The sequence below is a fragment of the Tamandua tetradactyla genome, chromosome 25 (genome assembly GCF_023851605.1).
Source record: "Tamandua tetradactyla isolate mTamTet1 chromosome 25, mTamTet1.pri, whole genome shotgun sequence".
NCBI classification, from domain to species: Eukaryota; Metazoa; Chordata; class Mammalia; order Pilosa; family Myrmecophagidae; genus Tamandua; species Tamandua tetradactyla.
The window spans coordinates 34,387,623-34,407,716 of NC_135351.1; the positions used below are offsets into that span (position 1 = coordinate 34,387,623).

The 20,094-nt window shown below is 41.7% G+C and overlaps 1 protein-coding gene across 1 annotated transcript in view; it reads right to left on the minus strand.

Annotated features, from left to right (window-relative positions):
• Positions 1 to 20,094, minus strand: part of SLC2A12 (solute carrier family 2 member 12) — a 60,377-nt gene that overhangs the window by 17,181 nt on the left and 23,102 nt on the right. The window contains exon 3 of the mRNA XM_077144049.1: positions 1,851 to 1,973. Within this exon, the coding sequence (XP_077000164.1) occupies positions 1,851 to 1,973 (123 nt within the window). The remainder of the gene's footprint in view (positions 1 to 1,850; positions 1,974 to 20,094) is intronic.

The following is a 20,094-nucleotide window of genomic DNA, read 5'->3' on the forward strand; positions in this document are numbered from 1 at the left end:
CCTCCGACACTGCGCACTTACCAGTCTCCTCCCTCTGAATGGCCTGAGAGTCGTTTGGGTTTTGAATGCACCTCCTTCCCTTCCCTTCCCTGAGTATCCTCTCGTCCAAGGCAAACACGCCAGACTTTCCTACAGTCTTCCCAGCATGTGTGTGTTTCATAGGCCCTCAGAGTAAGCGTGTCTTTGTGGAACATTCTGCTCTTATTTGCACAGCTGAAATTGCAGGACAAATGTTGGTAACCGAGGGCTTGCAGCCCAGTCGAGTCTTTACATCTTTTAGGCCTCTCTGTCCTGTACTTGGGAAACTGATTTTTGAAAACAGGTACAGAATTTCAAACATCTTCCAATTAAATGTCTCCTGAAGGTTTTAGGTTGTTTCAGGGTATTCATTGGCTCATCCAATGTACTAACTCTCCTTCCAGAGATTTCCGTTATCTTATTTCATACCTTATTTCCATTCTTCCTCCACACCAGAGAGCAAATGAGTTGTGTGTGTGTGTGCGTGTTTGTGTGTGGGGGTGGGGTGGGGGTGTGTGTTTGCATGTGTGTGGGGCGAAGATGAAGGGCATATGCCAACACATGTTGGGGTAGGAGAGGGTAGTGGAGATGTGGTCAGTGCTAATAGCCAGCTGTTTTATTTTCTTCAACCTTATGCTATTACTAAAAACAAAGGACATAAGCGTTTGAAAATTTTATCCAAAAGTGGATGCATACTCAAAAAATGTTTACATATATGTGTGTGTGTATAATATATATATGTATATACATATGATTTGATTACGCATCCACTTTTGAAAATTAACTAAATATATTAACTGTACACACATACATAAAAGCGGGGGAAATGGAAGCCTACTCATTGGTCAGTTTTGGAGCATACTGGGGAGTCACATCATTTATGTTGAAGACTGGAAAATAAAGAGAAAGTTCCAAGCATTTCTATTGCCTGTTCTATGATCCATACTTTGGAGTAGCCAAATAATTAAGGAGGAGAAATATCTCTTTATAGATATTCTTTATATTACCTGGAATACTGCCAGTAGTAAATTTAGAAGGAATGGTAGAATGAAAACCGTGGGTCTGAGCAATGATCACCAAAGTTGGCCAACATTCCAAAATGATGGACAGGCGGATGGGATGAGCCCCTGCATGCAGGACTCACCAGCAGCACCGGGGGAGGCTCCCAAACAAAACCAGACTCTAGATCTCTTTATGCCTCTATTACTAAATGTCAGTTTACAGGAAACCCAAAGGACAGAGGGACAGTTACATGGGCACAGTCTACAATCAGCGAAGTCCAGAGTGTGGGAAACTCAGTGAAACAAATGACCCAGTTTCTTCAACAAAAAGTGTTAAGTCTGGGGTGAGGGGTAGAGATGAAATCTACAAATTATGAGACATATCACCCCATCATAAATTATGCACTGGCACCTGATCCAAACAAGCAAACTATAAAAAAATAAATATAAGACAACTGGGAGAATGGGAACACAGACTGGATATTTGATATTAAGGGATTGTTATTAACATTTTAGGTATGATAACTATATTGCAGTACTATATATTTTTAAGTCCTTACCTTTTAGAAATCCATATTAAAATTTTAGACAAAATGATATGTTTTCTGGGATATGTCTCAAAATTCTTTGTTAGCCAGTGAAGTGGGATTATAAATGAGTTAAGGTTAATAGCTGTTTCAGTTGGGTCATGGTGACATCTTGTCCTTCACCATTCTCATTCCTTTTCAGTGTGCTTGGAAGTTTCCATAGTAAAATAGTTTCTCTTAGGGAGGTGGGTGTGCTTAATTCAAAGGACACAAAATCCGTTGGAGGGAATCAAAGGTTTCTTACCAGTTACAGTCAAAAATGTGAGGGAGATGAGGAGATTGATGCCCCAGTTCATGCTGGATGTGAGAGCCATAGCACGTCCTCTAATCCCGCCAGGAAAAATCTCGCTGAGCACCAGCCAGGGCACTGAAAGAAGGGGACACAGGTGGGCATCAGCGAAATTAGCTAAGCCACTGAGATGGAGACAAACCGGCTGGTCTGAGCCCCGGGCCTGCGGGGGCTGTGGTCCGAGAGTGTGGCATTGCCCACCTGGGCTGGACAGAGAAGGGGTGTGCCTCCTCTCACCTCCAGCCAGGTGAGAGAGAATGAGGAGAACGAGGACAGCTTGACATAGGGCCCTGGTAGTTAGGGGAACAAACACGACTGGCCCCTGACCCAGACGAGGGAGGGACAGGGGCTGGGGCTCCCAGCCTGGCAGCGATGAGAATGCCTTGGGCATCAGCCAAGCCCCAGCACCAGTGCCAGGTGCCAGGTGCCAGCCATAACTGCCATAAGACTGTGCCCTTCCTGGAACCTCCTTTCTCTGACCTTGGAGTCGTCTGAAGTCACAGCTCATACGTGGGGAGGGAAGAGCTACTCCTTCTCGCTACACCCCCTCCTTGTACTTGGGCTTCCTGGCCTAGGGCAATAGCTCTAAATTAGATAGAACTCAATGATTTGATTATAATACCAGACTAAATATTTGAATTTCTGAAATGAGACACTTCTTGGCACTAAGATGGTCAGAGGACTTTTTATTCTCTGAGAGTGACAGAGAACATTTGAGATCTGCCAAATGGAATTAGAAAGGACAGAAGAGAAGGGAATTGACTTGTCTTCTGCTCCCAACTTCTCAAGACCAGTTTACTTAATCAAATAGCTGTGAGCTCTTACTATAGGCTGGGCACTTGCCAACTTTATCAATGCTCCCAGAAGAAACTGTACAAGGTAGAAACGATCACTATCCTTCCTGCACAAAAGAAGACACTGAGGCTAAGAGGAGCGAATAACTTGCCAATATCACAGAGCTCGTCAATGGCGTAAGTCGTGTTGAGCCCTGACTATCAGACTCTGGAGCTCATGCTATCTAATCACTGATCTCTTGTTGTGACTCAATATTTGTTAATGAATGAATAAACATGGTGTGTAAGCACCTTTGATGCTGAGGAAAGGATGTGGAAACCGCTCCAGCCCTAGCTTGCTGTTGGCTAATTTCCTTTCTTTGGAAAGCCAGTGTTGATATACCAACGCACTCGTAATCCTAGACCAGAGGAGGTGGCAGGAGGAAGCAGCAGGAAGCCAGAACAGCTCCCCCCGCCTGCAGTCATGCCGGCTATCCATGCCAGACTCGAGCAGTCTGCTGTGCCAAGAGTTTAACAACTTGCCACTCATGACAAGATCACATTCTGCAGAGAAAACATCTGCTGGTAGTGACTTTGCTATTTCAAAGTAAGAAAAATAAATTGAATTGTAGAAGTCAGGAAAAATATATATTTTTTGATTATCCACTCCAGGGTTACATGTAAGGCACTGAAGATAATTGTAACAAAAGCAACATCATTATTCTGATTAATAAAGAATTAAAAAATAAAATTCCGAAGCATCCTTGTGCACCCCACCCTGAAGGCCTTTACCAGGTGCTTGCAGATTATATCCTTGGTGAGGTCAAGGTAATGGTTTTTTCTCTTAATGAGGCCAGGGTAATTCTCAGGTGACCTTGATTCAAGCCATGCAAGATGAGGCCTGGCTCAGAGTGAAGTGATTTCTGCACAATGCTAGTGAAGCCTTTGTGATGCAGACCTGCCTTTGGGCAAGCACAAGATAAAATCACATAAATCCAAATTTTTAAGTTAAACAATCAATGCACAGACCAATTTCCCTCTGGTCCTCCTGCCCCGGGTATTTGACAGGTTGGGTAGAGCTGGAGGTCCCTTACCTCCTTTTGCTGCAGCCACCATGAGGAGGTGCTGGGAGAAGAACTCTTTCATGTCCGTTTAGTAGCGGAGTTAACACAAGCTTTTTGTTTGTTTTGTTGTTGTTTGTTTTAGTTTCTTTGCTCTTCTTTCACTCCTATCCCAACACCTCTCAACCCCCTTCTTCTCTTCCCCATCTTTCATCAAAATGGCCTCTTGGATTGCTTGGTTTAGGCAGAATCTCTGATGGAGTCTTCAGACTATATTGGTATCACAAAAAAAAAACAGTTGATTTGCTGTCACAGACAGTGCTGGATCTGACCAACAAGAAGATGGGACAGTTGTGCTCAGCCTGAGCTGTCAGGACCTTGTAGAAAAAAAATCCCATGATCTACACTGAACTCCTGGCCTAGGCATTAACTCAACCCAGCAGTTGAGCCAAGTCCTTGGGCAGTTTAACTTGTTGGTGAGCAATGAGCTGCATATTGTAAAACAGATCTGTCTCAATTTCTTTCCTAATGGGAACTTCATCCCAGGGAAACCCTGTACCTGATGTTTCCAAGAAAAATGTGTCACTGCTGAATGTTTCTATTTCATCTTTTTTTTTTTTTTTTTATCTAATGTGAAGAACTCAAGAGTTGATTCATGGGTTTCTTTAATATTGATGGACTAGATGTTGCAGCAATTGGCCAGTATTTTGATAAGGATGGTTCAATCTCCCACCATAGAGCCTGTCAAGGCAAAAGTAAAGGAAATGTTTTTCAACAATGATTTTGGAACCATAAAACCAGGTTTTCAGATCCAGAGAGAATAAAGTAATAATCTGAAAGGGACACTTGCAGCAAGATGAAACTTACTGGGAGGGGGATAAGACTTTCCAAGAGAGACTTGGGAGCAAGATAGCATAAGATTCTGACAGGCCCTGTTGTTTCCTGGGCTGGGTGTGGTGACTGCCCAGAGCAGAAGGAATGTAGAAGCTCTGCTTAGGGTTTGAGAGCTGTAAACCATCATGTGGGGATTTAACTTGTGGATGTTTATAATAACAGATAGAAGTTTTCTTAAAATCACTGGTATCTTTTCCAATAAGGTGGCTCAATTTCTCACAGGAAAATGAAGCTATTGCCACATGTAAGAGCTCCCTTTCACCACTGCAGAAGAAGTGGTGGCTGGCTCTTTCTGGGAAGCACTGCTCCCTCACAGGGGAAAGAGAGGAAAGAAGCCTCTTCATCCTCGACCCTGATGCTAGGCCAGCAGAAGATGCTTTGTCCTATCCACAGAGGACATACTGACACTGCAGAGAAACACGGAGCTCTTCAGGAGCATAGCCGCTGCCGTTTCGCAGGCCCTGAAATAACTCTCCCAGATCCCTGTGATTCTACTTTCAACCCCATTGTTCTAGACTAGCTCAGCAATTTGTGCTCCTTATAAATGTCAGAGTCCGCATATGTCTTGAAAGTCTTCCTTATGCCAGTGATTGAGGACTTAATGGACTCCTAGATATGAGTTCCACAGATATTGGGACTCATTTTCACATGGAATTAAGTCACCAGGGTGGTGATCAACAGAACCTGCCTGATCCAGATGAAGTCTGCAGACAGAGCATTTATAGCTGCAGAGTGACTGCAAAGGACAAATATGTGGATGTTTCTTGGAGTTCAGTTAAGGAGTGGGACTTGGATTAATAAGGGCCCTCAAATGGAAATGTCTTCGCCCTGCCAAAAGTAAGCAAGCATGGTTCTCTCCTCCCTCCTAGGTACTAGATATGCCTGGCCCAAGACAAAGCTCTCCCCATGTAATCTATCATTACACACGTGCATACACGCACACACTCACACACACATGCTGTGCTTTCAGATTTGAGCCCCGCAGTCCTGCAGACACACTTATATTTGGCTTAGAGTTCTTCCTGAACCACCTGGTAGACTCACCAGGGGTTCAAAGACTCATGAAGGTCTTGACACTCTTACCAGAGAACTTCTAGATACATTAGCAGATGTTCTATACTCAGGCAAGAATTTTCAACACCTTGATTTCACAGGGAGCCAGTACCCTAAAATCTGAAGGAGTGGAGCCAAATCCTGTAACTTTTCCAGCTTAGGTATAAAGCAGCTCTGGCTCTTTGACTACGAAGAGGCACTTAAAACATGAATAGAGAGGGAACATGCCCATTCCCTTCCACCCACCATTATATTCAGGCATCAAATATTCCCTAAGTGGAAAAATTATGTTCTTTAAAAAATATACTCTAACAAAGACCAAGATCTCCAACCTCAACAATGATGTGGTGGCTTTAATTTATTTTTCTTTTTTCTGTTCCTGCTTCTCACAGTCTCTTTAAGTCCTGCCCACTGGTGCCCTCTTATAAAATAAATACTTTATTCAAGAATAGTGTCTTGGGTTACTTACATTATAAATCAAGAAGCAATGATGTAGCGCCTCAATGGTCCCTAATTTTTTTGCCCTAATGATTTCTAGTTAAACCGAAGGAAATTATTTTTTTTTAATATATTTTTAGGGGGAATTATACTAAATGCAATAACCCTCAATAGAGAATGCCAGAATAAAACACGAAACCCTTTCATGTTTAGGTACCAATTGGGAATAAAAAAGAGTCACAATTTCTTGATTGTGTAGCCTTTGAAATAATTTGAAAAACAAAGTACCTGTTTCGTTTTTAAGTTGACATCTTACACTTTTCACTGTAAATTTAAATACAATAGAAACTGCAAAGGATGCAGTTTCTATTGTATTATAAACCCTAACATTTAAAGATGGAATGGTTATGTCACTTTATGTGAAAATTTCCAAGTAACTATTACACTTGGCACTCATAATCATTTGTCTTAAAAATATAGGGAAAAGGTATTAAACAGTTAGAGATTTTATATGATTTATTTTTTCACTCCGAACTTCTTTTTCCTCCATAGTACTTTATCCCTACTGTGATACACTGATAAGTTTGAAAGTCTTTTATTTATCACCCCATCATATGTCTCAGTAACAAGAATATGACCTTAAATTGAAATGTTACATTGCTTTTTATTTCCTCTAAGAGTTTCTAAGTGTTGTTTTTTCTAAGTTATTAGTACAGTAATTACTAATACAAAGTGGGTCCAAACTATAGAAATATACATTTTTAGAAATAACTATTAAGTATTAAAAGTGAAAATTTATTGGAAATGTATTTCTTAATGAGATAGATGGCTTTTCTCTTTATTATGTCTCTGTGAGTGTCACTTATTTCTAGAATAACATAGCACATTTCTACTTTTTAAATGGATGGCATCTATTGTTCTTCAGAATAATGAAAATATATGGGGGAGCTGAAGAAATTGTACAATGGCAGTGTCGCTAAATTCTTTGAATTAACAACAAAAGTTATTTGTAATATCATATCAGCTGATAACTTGATTAAATCACACTTTGGTCTTCTTGAAAATGAATTGTTAGACTTCTGAAAGGATTATTATCTATTGTTGGAGTCATTTTGAACACTTACATCAATATTTACAATTATCTTTTTGATTAGTGTTCCTAAAGTTTTTATAATTTGGGACATGTATCATAGGTGTACTTTTTTTTTTTTTTTTTTTAGAACAATTATTACTGGGGAGATGGGGAGAAATTTTAAGAACAGATCTTTGGAACTTGAAGATCTAGCAATTGAATTTAATAGATCATTAAAGTAGTACTTACAAAAAGTAAGGAATACGAACACCCCATTTTGCAGACCTCTGAACCAAGGTTCAAAATCTAAAACAAAGCTACAAGTAAGTAGTCTTTTCTCCTTTGAACTATAACTGAATGTCATGGCTTCATGTGCAGTATTTTATGTTGTGCTTTTTTTTATTTTTCACTCTTTGGACTTCAATCAAAAAATATTATAGTTTTTAATGCTACAAATTTCCCTAAAAAATTTCTTAACACTGTGTTCTGGAAAACGATAAAATAACAGACGAATGCTGTGTTTATTTAGATAGTGTTAAAACCTTCCTCTGTCTTTTTAATGGCTTTACTGCCCAATGTTTATCAATTTCAAGGGCACAGGATTATAACTGGAGAGATGGAATGTGAAGAGAATGAAGCACAGCTGTACGATGTGGAAAGTGCTGGTGATGTCGTTACTGATGGTGTCATTTCATTTTGAGTTTAATTGTGTTTATGCTACCAAAGTGCAGGTTCAGATTTTTCTGGTTTGTTAGGACCTCTGCTGCATCATCTCACTCAAGGGGAAGATGGGATTTAATTAATTATTTGCACATATTTCTTGAAGTTTCTCCTCTTTCTTTTGCTTGGATATAAATGTCGTATAGAACCATATGGAAGCTATTTTTTGTTTACTTTGCATTATTTGCATGATTAACACCAGAGAATCAGATACTTTGCCAATTCACCAAACATGAATGACCTTTAATTTAATTAATTGGGGAAAGGGAGCGGGTGTAGAGGAATATTAATAACTGAAAACTGAGGTTTAAAAGGAAAAAAAACAAAAAGCTTTGAAAGATTTGGAATGTAGTCACTTACACGTAACTTATATGTGAATATTACTGTATAATGGCTACATTTAATAATAAAACTCTCCTGTTTAAAAGTAATTTATGCAATACACCTTTTCACTAAAAATGTGTAATTATTCATAAGAATGGTGGAAAAGGAAGATGAGCAACTCCAAAGGCTCTAACTGTGTCGGGTCTGAAAGTTAGGGGCCTGGAACCTAGAAGCAAAGAAGAAATATCAAAATTTCTTTTGATGCATTTGATGGACCTCTAGTGTGTAAATAAATGTCTTGGTCCTAAACCCACTATAACTTGGAGTGAAACAGCTAAGTAATCTTCCAAGTTAGAACCTGCTGTTCCACACCCCTGAAGCTGTCATAGCCTTTAGCTGTGGAAATATCACACGAACAATTTCTTTTTGAAGAGCTGGAGTCAATTGGGTATAAAATCTAAGTTTAAGTGTTATGGCAGATGACTCTTAATGCTTCCAACCAATGCCCATTGTGGTACTTTGAAGCTGTTATGGACCCCAGGAAATTATGTTCTTAAATTTAATTCACTCCTGTAGGTCTTATTGTAGGTGGGACCTTTTGATTAAGTTATTTCAATTGAGATGTGACCCACCTTGTTCAAGATGGGTCTTAATCCGTTTATAAAGAACTCCAGTAACAGAAGCTAAGCTAAGAGATGAAATTAAGAGAGCTCAACAGAAAAAGCCTCAGCGAAGCTGAGGGAGGAAGCTGCTGAAGGAGGAAACCACTGAAGCCAGAAGATAGAAGCAATGAAACTCAGAAGAGAAAGACCAGCAGCTATAGCCATGTGCCTTGCTATCTGACAGAGGAGTCCAAGTTCATGGTACCCACTCTTCAGAGAAGGTATGATCCTGTTGATGCTTTAATTTGGACATTTTCATGACCTTAGAAATGTAAACTTGTAAGCTAATACATCTCCATTGTCAAAAGTCAGTCCATTTCTGGTATTTCATCAGCTTTACCAAACCATAACACCCATCCCCCAAAAGCCTGGTTAAACTCCATAAGACAAGACAAAACAAAAAACTAGCTTTTTAAAAAAAAATTCTATTGTCTCATTTTAAACAGAAGAAGGGTATTTTTAGGATACTTGAGTTGAAAGACAATTCTCCATGGGTCTTTTATGTCTCTGCATGTCTTGAAAGCAGTGGCAATGACTGCCTTTGTTCTGGATTATCTTTGCAAGAATGTTTATTTAACAAACAGCTTTGGAAGATATAGGGCCTCTTTCTGGAGCAAAGGGCAGGTTTGTTTACTGTCCAGGAAAGCAAAGAGAATGTCTTCCTCAGGGAAAAAGAACAGGCTGCCTACTGTCCATTATAAAATAGTTGGGTTCCCTAAGCGTAGGACTCCTCTCTTGTAGATCAACCCATTGCGTGTGCATGTGTCACCTGGCCTCTTCGTGTTGCACTTTGGGGCTAGGGACTTAAGGGACTAAAGTAAATACTGATATTCTGGCTATTGCTATTGCAATGAGTAATGAACTGTCCTTTGTCTCTGACAAAGGGGTCTCCTATCTTTGCCAGTGTCTGTGAAACTGCAACAGGCTAACTTGTTAGCTTGCAAGTGGAGTAAAATCTCAGTTCTTTTGCAGTTCTTGACAGTTTAATTACATGTGGCTTTGATATGATTTTTTTAATTTAGAAATTTATTGTTTAATCCACAAGCTTTATATAGCTTTAGTTAAAAAAACCCAAAAAACAAACAAACCAACAAAAAAACAAAAAGAATGAAAACAAACACTATTTCAAAGTCTAGACCCTTCCAGCCTTCCAAATACAAGAGCTCTGAAAGTCGTGTGTATCAAATGGAAGTACAAGACAAAATTTTGAATGGACCCATGACATTTCATAAAACAAAAGTTTATATAACTGAAGGATCCTTCCTGGGAGTAGATAATTGCCTTTACAAAAGAAAAGGAGGGAAAAAAAACCAAAACACCAAAACCAGAATAGAATGAAATTCCAGTGTTCCAAATCAACTTGTTACACATCAATATAAACCCACAGTGTCCTGGCAAACAACATGCTTTCATTTTCTGTCTTACCCCTAGAGTTCAAATCTTGATTCATTTCAGCAGAGACTCCACAGGCAACAGGAAAGATTGTGGCATTAAAATAGTCATTTATACTTTTGTGGCAGTTCAAACAGTGGTCTTATTTCTGGGCAAGCTTACAAACCATACTGGGTCGGAGGCATCGTAACTTAAATGGGTGCTAAGACTCAAAAGAGAGGAAAAAAACACCAATGCTGGGAATAGCCAGAGGCATTAAAAGAACCATAAGAATGCCAACCATATCTAAACCCCCTTTTTAAAAAGAGGATTTTTTTTTTTTGGCTTAGAATATTTCACTCTAAATGAATTTATGTGAACTGTCAATGAAAGAACTTCACTAATACACTGTGGACACTTTTTGTGATGTAAATCCATGCCCCCTTTTTTTACATGGTGAACTTCAACCTAGCAATTATTACAACAAAGGTTATAGTCTAAAGCTCAAACACATTTTAGCAATTTTGAAATTAAATTGCATACAAATCAAATAAAATTTACATCATAACAAACATTTCCACCTAAGACTGTGGGGACACTTGAGCCTTCTGCATTGATCTCAGGGCCTTTTCACGCAGGTGCTTTTCTAAGTCATCAAGGTTATCTTCAGCTTCACTTTCAGTCTCCTTTTCTGGCTCTGCCTCTGGTTCTTCCTGTGCTGATGTAGTTGTGGGAGCAGCGGCTGCAGGGATTACAACAGCTGCAGCAGCTGCAGCCACAGCCTTTTCCTTCTTGTGTTTTTTGTGCTTCTTCTCCTTTTTGTGTTTCTTGTCCTTCTTTTTCTTCCCGCCTCCTTCCTGGTCTGAATTCCTTGCTGGAGATGGGCTTGGTGTTGGGCTCTTAGCCTTTTTGACTGGTACCGCTGGTGACCAGTTTGTAGAGGGTGACTGAGACTGAACAGGGGATGGAGGTGCTTGGGGTGTTTTAGCTGCTGGCTCAGGAGATCCTGAGACAGAGCGAGAGGATGAGACCCTCTGTACAGACTGTGGACTTGGTGAGGCAGCCTTTTTTATCTTTTTGGGTTCCGGAGTTCTGGAGACTCTCCTAATGGGCCTAGTACTTGGAGATGGGGACTGCCTTCTTTGGGGTGATGATGATGCTCCTCTTCGAATGGGGGGAGGGCTTGAGGTGGTCTGAGGAGCTCGAGGCCGTGGTGAGGGCGAATGCCGTTTGTTCGGTTGTGCAGATCGGGCTTCCCGGGTGGATCGGCTTGGGGAAGACCCCTTCCTATGTTTTGATGATAACGATGGTGAACGTCTCTTGGTGACGGGGGAGCTTCTTTGTTTGAGAGGTGGAAAATGGGAGACCCTACACTTTGGCGGTGGAGATGGTGATGCCCTTCTTTTAGGAGGGGGAGGGGGAGAAGCTGTTCTTCTCTTTGGAGGTGGAGAAGGAGAGTATCTTCTCTGTATTGGAGGAGAGCATCTTCTCGGGGAAGGTGAGCGCCGACGTGGCGGAGGAGAAGCAGTCCTTCGTCGAGGTGGTGGTGTGGGAGATCTGCGTCGCCGAGGAGGAGCTGGAGAAGGAGAACGTCACCTTCTGGCAGGTGGTGGGGAGGCACTTCTTCTCCGTCTACCACTTTTAGTCCTTGGCGATTGCCATCGCTTTCCCATCTGCATCCGAAGGGAAGTCTCCTTCTGGCGCTTTCGTGGTGATGGAGAGGCACTCCGGGAAGGGGAATGTCTCCGCCGTCTGCCTACCTCACCATTTTTCACAGGAGACTTCTTGGGTCGCTCATCTTCTGAGGAGGAGGAGGAGCCGGAGTCAGATGAAGACGGCTGGTTTTGTCGTCTATACTGGCGCCTCTGCTGCACAGAGTCTGCTGCTGCCATCTTGCCACCTTTATCTTCGGATTCAGACAATTCTACTTTTCTAGGCTTGGGTGCTGGTGAAGGAGACTCTCTTTTCTCAGTACCCTTATGTTTTGTCACTTTACTTGAAGCTCTCCCTGGAGAGACAGAAACACGACTTTTTCTGGTAGGGTTTGACTGCTGGGGTGTTGGGGAATGATGAGCTTTTGGCGGTGGAGTTGATGGAGGTGAAGGCTGGTGCCTTCCCCTCAGAAGACGTGTTGAAGGAGATAACCTACGAGTTTTTCGAGGGGGACTAGATGTCCTCTTGGGAGGCTTCTTTGGTGGTGGCCGGGAACGAGAAGAAGATGATGATGAGCTACTCCCAGACTAGGATGCTGATGAGCGCCTTCTTCGTCTCACTGGAGATCTACTCCTTCTATGCCTTGGTGGAGGAGGCGTTCGTCTTGGTGGAGTTCTTCTCCGAGGAGAAGGCCGTCGTCGTGGGCTTGGCCCCCTTCTAGGTGAATATGATCTTGATCGGGATCTATGGCGCTGTCTAGATCAAGTATGAGACGGAGAGCGGCAACGAGTCCCGGACCTTGATTTGGACGTGACCGAGATCTTGGTCGAGCCTTTTCCTTTTTGGAATTTTTTTCTGGAGAAGGTTCTTTAGGTTCTGGTACAGGTTCAGGCTTAGGAACTTTCAGGATGTCACTAGTAGAAGTGGCTTCTTGTACTGAAGGTTCTTTTACTTTTACTGAAGGTTCTGGGAGCTCTGGAGTTTTCTCCTTCTTTTCTGGAGCAGGGGAAGGACTCCGGCTCTTGGTTCTGTGACGGGGAGATCGAGAATGACTGCGCTTTCTCTCTCTCCTGACAGGGGAAGATGGTCTTCTAGGGGAAGGAGATCGTGATTTGCGTCTTCTTGGGCTTCGAGACCTTTCCCTTTTTTCTCTGCTGCTTTCTTTTTCTTCCTTATCCCTCTTATCTTTGTCTTCATCTTGCTTTTTCATAGATGCCAATTTTTCTTGTTCAATCTGTCTCTGCTTTATTTCTGCTTTCTTCAGTTCTAGGAAAGCAGAAGGGATTCCAGCAATGTTTTCTTGTGCACTTAACAGCAGGGGCCACAGTTCTCCCATTAATTCTCTAGCATTTTTTTCTATTAAAAAATCCAGTCAGGTTGATTTGCATCATTTTGGAGTCTGGATTCTTTACTTCCAGCTGGTTAAATATAAACTCAATCACAACATCATCTTCAAATCCAAGGATTCCTGTTACTCGTTTTTTTTATCCAGGGCTTTATAACCTCCAAATTTACTTTGCTCATGCCCACCTTTTTTTCTAGGCATTCTGGAAATTTCAGTTGCTTCAGTAGCTTCTTCTGTTTGCTGCTGAACCGACTATACTGTTCTGCACTAGTTCCCAGACATGCGACAATTTGATAGGCTCTCCATTTGAAGCCATAGTCCCCAAAATAACTAGGGTTTGCATAGAGCATGAACAGTTAAGTAACTGGTTGTTGTAAGTTAAATACTTGGAATAATACTGCAATTTCTGATGCCCTGTTTTAAGTGTCAAGAGATTAATCTTTACTAAAGTCCTGGCCTTCCCGTCTTCTGATTTTTTTTTTCTTAAAAAAGAAATGTACAAACTACAAATTATAAACTCCACGAAGTGCAGAGAACCAAACTACATTACATAAAGTGTAGATTTTGGCATAGACCAATTGTCTCTATTGGGTTTTCTTCCCCTAAGAGCATGGAAACTGATGCAATCATTGGTGCTCAACTACAGTCCTATTAACGATACTTCCCACCCATCTAGATCTGACCGGGTGCTGATTTTCCTGCGTGAGTGAAATATGGGGCGAACGGGATTCAGCAAGAGCTTGATGAAGTCTGGACCCCGGGGATCAAATACGACGAGGTAAACTTCCCGCCCTCAAGCCAAGGGCGCACAGGCCCAACAGAACCTAGGTTAATAGTCACCTTTTCTCTCGAGAACTCCAAGAGTATAACAAATGAGGCTAGAGATGGGGGAGTAATTTCACTCCCGACCCTGTCTCCACACACACGCACACCTTTCTATTGCACTCTCTGCCCTCAAAATTCCCAGATTGAAACGTTCTGACTACATTATCGTCTGAGCTCCCCTCCTTGAAGGGAGGTGCGCGAACTCTGACCCGGCACCTTCGCGAAAGCTCAGAACTAGGGGAAAGGACGGTGGAAAACTCAGGCGGGGAAGCCCGCCTCCCAAAGAGAAACCGCTAAACGCTGTCTCCGCCCTCTTCCATCTAAGACGATCTCCCCAAACCGTACTCTCCCCTACCCTCGCCGCCAGTCACCTCCCGGCTTCCCCGGCCCCCCCCCTAGGGACTTCCCCCAGATACCGCGCCCGCCCATTCCCGCCGCCGCCGCGTAGTGGGCTGATAGGAGTTTCAAACAAAGGTCTTTTGTTATTATTCACTTTGGACTCCCAAAACACATCTGAAGGATATGACGCAATTCTGAAGCCTGAAATAATCCATCGAAATACTTTTAGACACCCTAATGCTAATGAGGTTAAACAAAAACAAAAAAACCACTCCCTCCCCCCAAATTCCAGGTTCAGAGGATCACATATTTCTCTTTGAAAAACCATAAAGGAATTGCCTCAAATCCTTTTTTAATTTTTATTTATTTTATTATTATTATTATTATTTTTTTTGGTAAAAAGTCGCATTTAAATATATTTAATTACTAAACCAAAGTTGGAAAAATGATCCCACATATCACTAACCCCAGTCTTTTTTTTTTTTTTTTTAATTGAAGGCCATGGGCCTCATATCTGGGGGAAAAAAATGGAAAAACTTGGAAATGAACGTTTTGTCTAACATTCTAAAATTTTAAAAAATCACTTAAATTTTCATAAATTTGAAACATGGCCCTGTATCCTCAATTGAGTGGCTTTTTTCAGATATGCTATTACATATAAACCACATTCACCTCCCATTCCCTACATAGAGACTCAGATTCATACCAGAGGAGATTGGGTCCTCTCAACCCCAGTTTGGAGAGCATCCCCTGAATCACAGAAACTGAGGGAATTCTAGAAACACTTCTTTGATTCAGATAACAAATATGTATTAAGCCCTATTGTGGCCATGCCCTGTGTCAGACTTCAGGAAACCACAGTGATCACATGGACACAATCCACGTGTGCACGCAGCAGGAGTCCAAGCTAGTTGCATCAGCTTAGGAGAGTGAACTGACTTTGGGGGTTCTCAGCCCAAACCACATCCTTCACCATAACCTACACCACACCAAAGCCGGATGACTTCTTTTAAAACCTGTCTGGTTTCCTGGGAAGCCCTCTTGACTGTAGGTGATCCAGGAAGGACCGATTTCCCAAAGCCAAAAGTCTCTTCTGTTTAATCTTGGCCCAACTGGAGTGGTTCACAGAAAGGTAGGAAGGTGATCATGGCAGCACAATTCAACAGAGAACCAGGGAGCACTTTCTGTACACGACGAACAAAGGAGAATGTTTGTGTTGTCAGAGCTGGCACAACCAGAGCTATTCATCCGTCTAGGCTACTGCCAGGCCTGTGATAACACTAATAACTAAGTGTACTGAGTCCACGCCTCACCCCAGACTTGAATGAGGTGCATTTTGCTTGGGATTGCTTCATTTAATCTCCATGATCATGCTAATAGGTCAGTACTATTGCCCATTTCCCTAGATGAGGAAACTGAAGCCCAGAGACATTGACTTTCCCAAAGCCCTACACTGATGGTACTGGCATTCCATGTCAGGCAGCTGATACCAGCTGTACACATCCTTCAAACACTCTATTAGAAGGCATCAATAGGCTTCTGTGCTCTTTTCCTAGCTCCCCAAGCTCATGTCCCTCTCCAGGCCATTTGACCTGCTGCTGTCCCTGCTTAAAAATCCCTCCTCCCAGACCTTCTTGCCACTCATGTCATACAAACTTTGGTGCAAATGTCCCCATTGTGAAGGGCCTTCTATGGCCATCATAGCTGAAGCAGCCTTCCCCTAAGCATGCTTGTTCGCTTGTTTGCTTTTCTTTATCACTCTTCTTTCCACCTAAAAGGTGGTACTCATCTTCCTCTGGAATCATCTTGCTTTTGCCAGCCTTCCCCGCCAGCTCCACAAGGCTGAGGTGGGGCTCAGCCCTTCATCCTGGTCTCTCCAGCACCAGGTGTAGTGCCAGGGCAGAGTGGGCAAGCACTACACACCTGCCAAAGGAGTGGGTGTCTGAGTGAACTCCCGCAGCTCTCTCCTTTCTGTTCTCCTCTCTGTGACTCCAGGGTGCTTTCTTGCTTGAATCCCTCCCTCCTTCAGTCTTCTGAACTGGTAGAAAACATTGACCGATGCTTTGGTCATTGGTCATTCTGTCTTCAGAATGCATGAAGGGTGACAGCCTCAGCCTCGGGACCAAATTGAATATGAGACCTTGAACAAATTTCTTCCATCTGCTCATAATGAAGAGAAGATTCATGAGACAGAAGAGAAGGTTAATGAACTAATTTATGTAAATATGATTTGGGGATTTAAAAAGCCCTATCGATTTTTGTAAAAAGAAAAGCCACATGGTTTTCAGAGTTACAGTGGCCATTTTGAGGAAGGTTTGGTTGCTCCAGAAGTGTCATCTCAAATGAATTCATGGGATAATAACTTTACATCTTGGTTTGGGCTCATCTGTACTTAACTTTTGAAGCATGAGCAGAAAAGAAATCTCTCTGTGGCTTTTTATGTCCTCACAAAGTCAGGAATAGGTGGTTCCACCCTGAAGCTTGAATCGTGATGGAAAAATTCTCAGTAAAAAGGAGCTGAGATAATGATCAGAAACACTACAAAGAGGGAGGTTAAGACTCCAAACTTATTTTGAAGTGATTGATGCAAAGATAAGGTAAGGACAAAGAATAGGTCATCGAAGTCTTTAATAAAGGCAGTGGAGTATGTACACTGACTTTATTTGAGGGGAGAGTTCTAGTATTAGTTACAAAGAAATCGAGGGCAGGGCTCTTAAATGTTTTGGGTTCATCAACCCTTTTGGCAATCTGGTGAAGCCTATGGACTCTTTCTTAGAATAATATTCTAAATATAGAAAATAAAATTCCTAAGGTGAATTGATACCAAATGTATACACCCTCCTGAATTCTAGATTCTAAGACAACTCCATTATTTTACACATAGGGAAAGAGAGGGCCAGAAAAGAAAATATTTAGGGCATACACTTTAACCTAAGAATAAAAACACTTTTGTGGCAGAAGAAAACCCTGCCATGATCTAATACCATTGAGGAATGTTGTTTTAAGTCAATCCATATTTAAGAAGGATTAATAAGGATTGCTTAATCTTGCTTTCAATTTTACTTTAGAACACTGAGTACTTTCCCATTTATACCTCTATTTGCACAAAGGATTTGCTTCTATTACAAGCAAACTCTCTAAAGGAAATACATAAGTTGTAATCACATCAAGTTAATAAGTTTGATAATGCATTCAAGGTCTGGTATCAAAAGCTCGTTTCCTAATAAAAGTCTTCATTCAACTCCAACTTGTACAATACTTGAGGATACAATTTTATAGATAAGCTTGGCATATTTATGGCATGTTTTCTTTAGGAAAGAAAGAAAAAGAAACTACGACATGAAGGTGTACAAAAATTATTGACCTTATTGACCCTTAATTAGAAAGAAAAATGATAATTACTTGGACCCCTTCTCAAAACTCCAGGGGAATCCCTAGCCCCAAACTACCAATGTGAAATGACTCATGGTTCTCTCTAGAGAGGGCGATTGGGATTTCTGGCTTGGACAGCATGTCTCCTGGATTCACACACAAATGCCCAGGTCAGTTGTTGGCCCTGCAGTTATGGTTATAGGTTGGAGAAAACATGAGCTGGACCAGGGTTTTTTACCCCTTTCCCATGCCCAAACCTCCTTTAACTTTGATTCTGCATCTCACTAGCATTCGTGTTGGTCTAAAAATTCTCCAAAAGACTCTTCCCCTTGTTGTAGCCAAAAGCCTGTGTCCAAACAATCTGGGACTACATTTGAGCACTCTGAGGCTGCAATTCCCAAATAACTATTTATGACTTAACAAAGGAAAGTCCTAAATGCCTCCCACTTGCTGCTTCTGAGCTCTACTTATGTCAGCCCTGCATCTTTTCTTACAGATAAAAACAGAAAGAGATTTTTAAAATTACGTCCAGGGTGGGCCACGGTGGCTCAGCAGGCAGAGTTCTGGCATGGGTTCGATTCCTGGTGCCTGCCCATGTGAAAAAAAAAAACAACAAAAATGTCCAAATGATAGATTGCTCTGCAAAAAACCTTGTGTTGGCCCCTTTCAGGAACAGGAGTTTCTTTGGCAGCTGAGCATTCTTAGCTTACTTAGTGCTTAGCCTGCCCACCACATGGTTTGACCCATGTTAACAGGCCCACTTTAATGTCTTTACTAGGTCTGCATCTTAGTTTTAAAGCACATCTCCTCTCACTCCCCAACTCCTTTCAAAAGCACAAATATTACCCAGCACGGTTTGCAGATGGACATATGCCATAGCCACTCTGTAGGGACAGAGAGAAAAATAGGAGACGTCATTTCTTCCCTCAAAGAATTTACAATCTGGTAACTCTAGTCTAGGTAAGAAACCAAACAAACATACAGAAGCCATCCATTATATAAATAAGGACCACATTGTGACAGCATTTACATCATACTTTATAGCATCCTAAACACTCTCATTGCACTAGGTCATTTGAGGCTCACTTATAATCTATGAGGAACTACACCAATTTCATGATTAAGAACAGCCCCGGGGAAGAAAAATGCCGAAGAGCCAGAGGAAGAACTCAGATTTCCTGACTTTAAATTCAGGCTCTTGGTAGCACAGAACTGAATTACTCTACACTACTGATACCCTAGTAGTAGTTTGTACAAACAAAGTCCTCTAGGAAATGGAGTGGATTCATGGAGGAGATTAGACTTTCATTGAGCATGGAAGATAGGAAAGATTTGGGGTGAGTAGAGGGGGGAGGAAAAGAGACGTCAACAAATGCTTTGTCTATTGACTTGAGTGTAGAGCAGTAGGAAGCAAAGGAACCCAAATAAATTAAGTACCCTCTCATGTTCTTTTTTTCTCTATGTGGAGTCTATATGGGCTTCCATGAGAATGGTGGCCCTGGAGCCCAACTTCCATAGAACATACGGCAAATAGCTCTCCCTGGAGTTGTGCTATATAGGGGCACCAAAAAGAGTAGCGTGAGATGATGGAGGGTTTCTTAGATTCTTAGGTACCGTAACAAAGCACCGTAAACTAGGTGTCTTAAAGCAACAGAAATTTCTCCTCTCACAGTTCTGGATGCCAGAAGTCTAAAACCAACGTGTCAGCAGGGGCCCATTCTCCCTGCCAAGGTTCTACAGGAGAATTTTTCCTTGCTCTTCCAACATCTGGTAGCTCCAGATATTCTTGAGAATGTGGCTACTTAACTCCATCTCTGCTTCTGTCTGCAGATGGCCTTCTCCTTCTCTCCCTATGTCCCTCCCCTGTGTGCATGAGGACATGAGGACTATTGTGATTGGATTTAGGGTCCATCTGGATAAACCAGGATGATCTCATCTGGATAGTCTTAATTACATCTGAAAAGTCCCCTTTGCCAAGATCATACTGATAGCTTCTGAAATTGGAATGTGAGCCTTTTTTTGGAGGGTCACCATTCAACCTACCACTGAGAACCTTGATAACTAGGCAGAGTTTTGCCCTCAAGGATGTGTGGTACAGCAGTGGAAAGAGCATAGGAATTAGACTCCAGAAGCCTGAGTCCTAATCTGTGGGACTTCCATCTCTCTGAGTTCCTGGTTTCCTTCTTATATAAAAGGATAATGTTAGACTAGATTATTTCTAATCTGCTTTTCATCTCATAAATTATTTGACTTCTGTGATATGGTAGAAAGTAGGAAGCCATGAAAGATATGTGAAC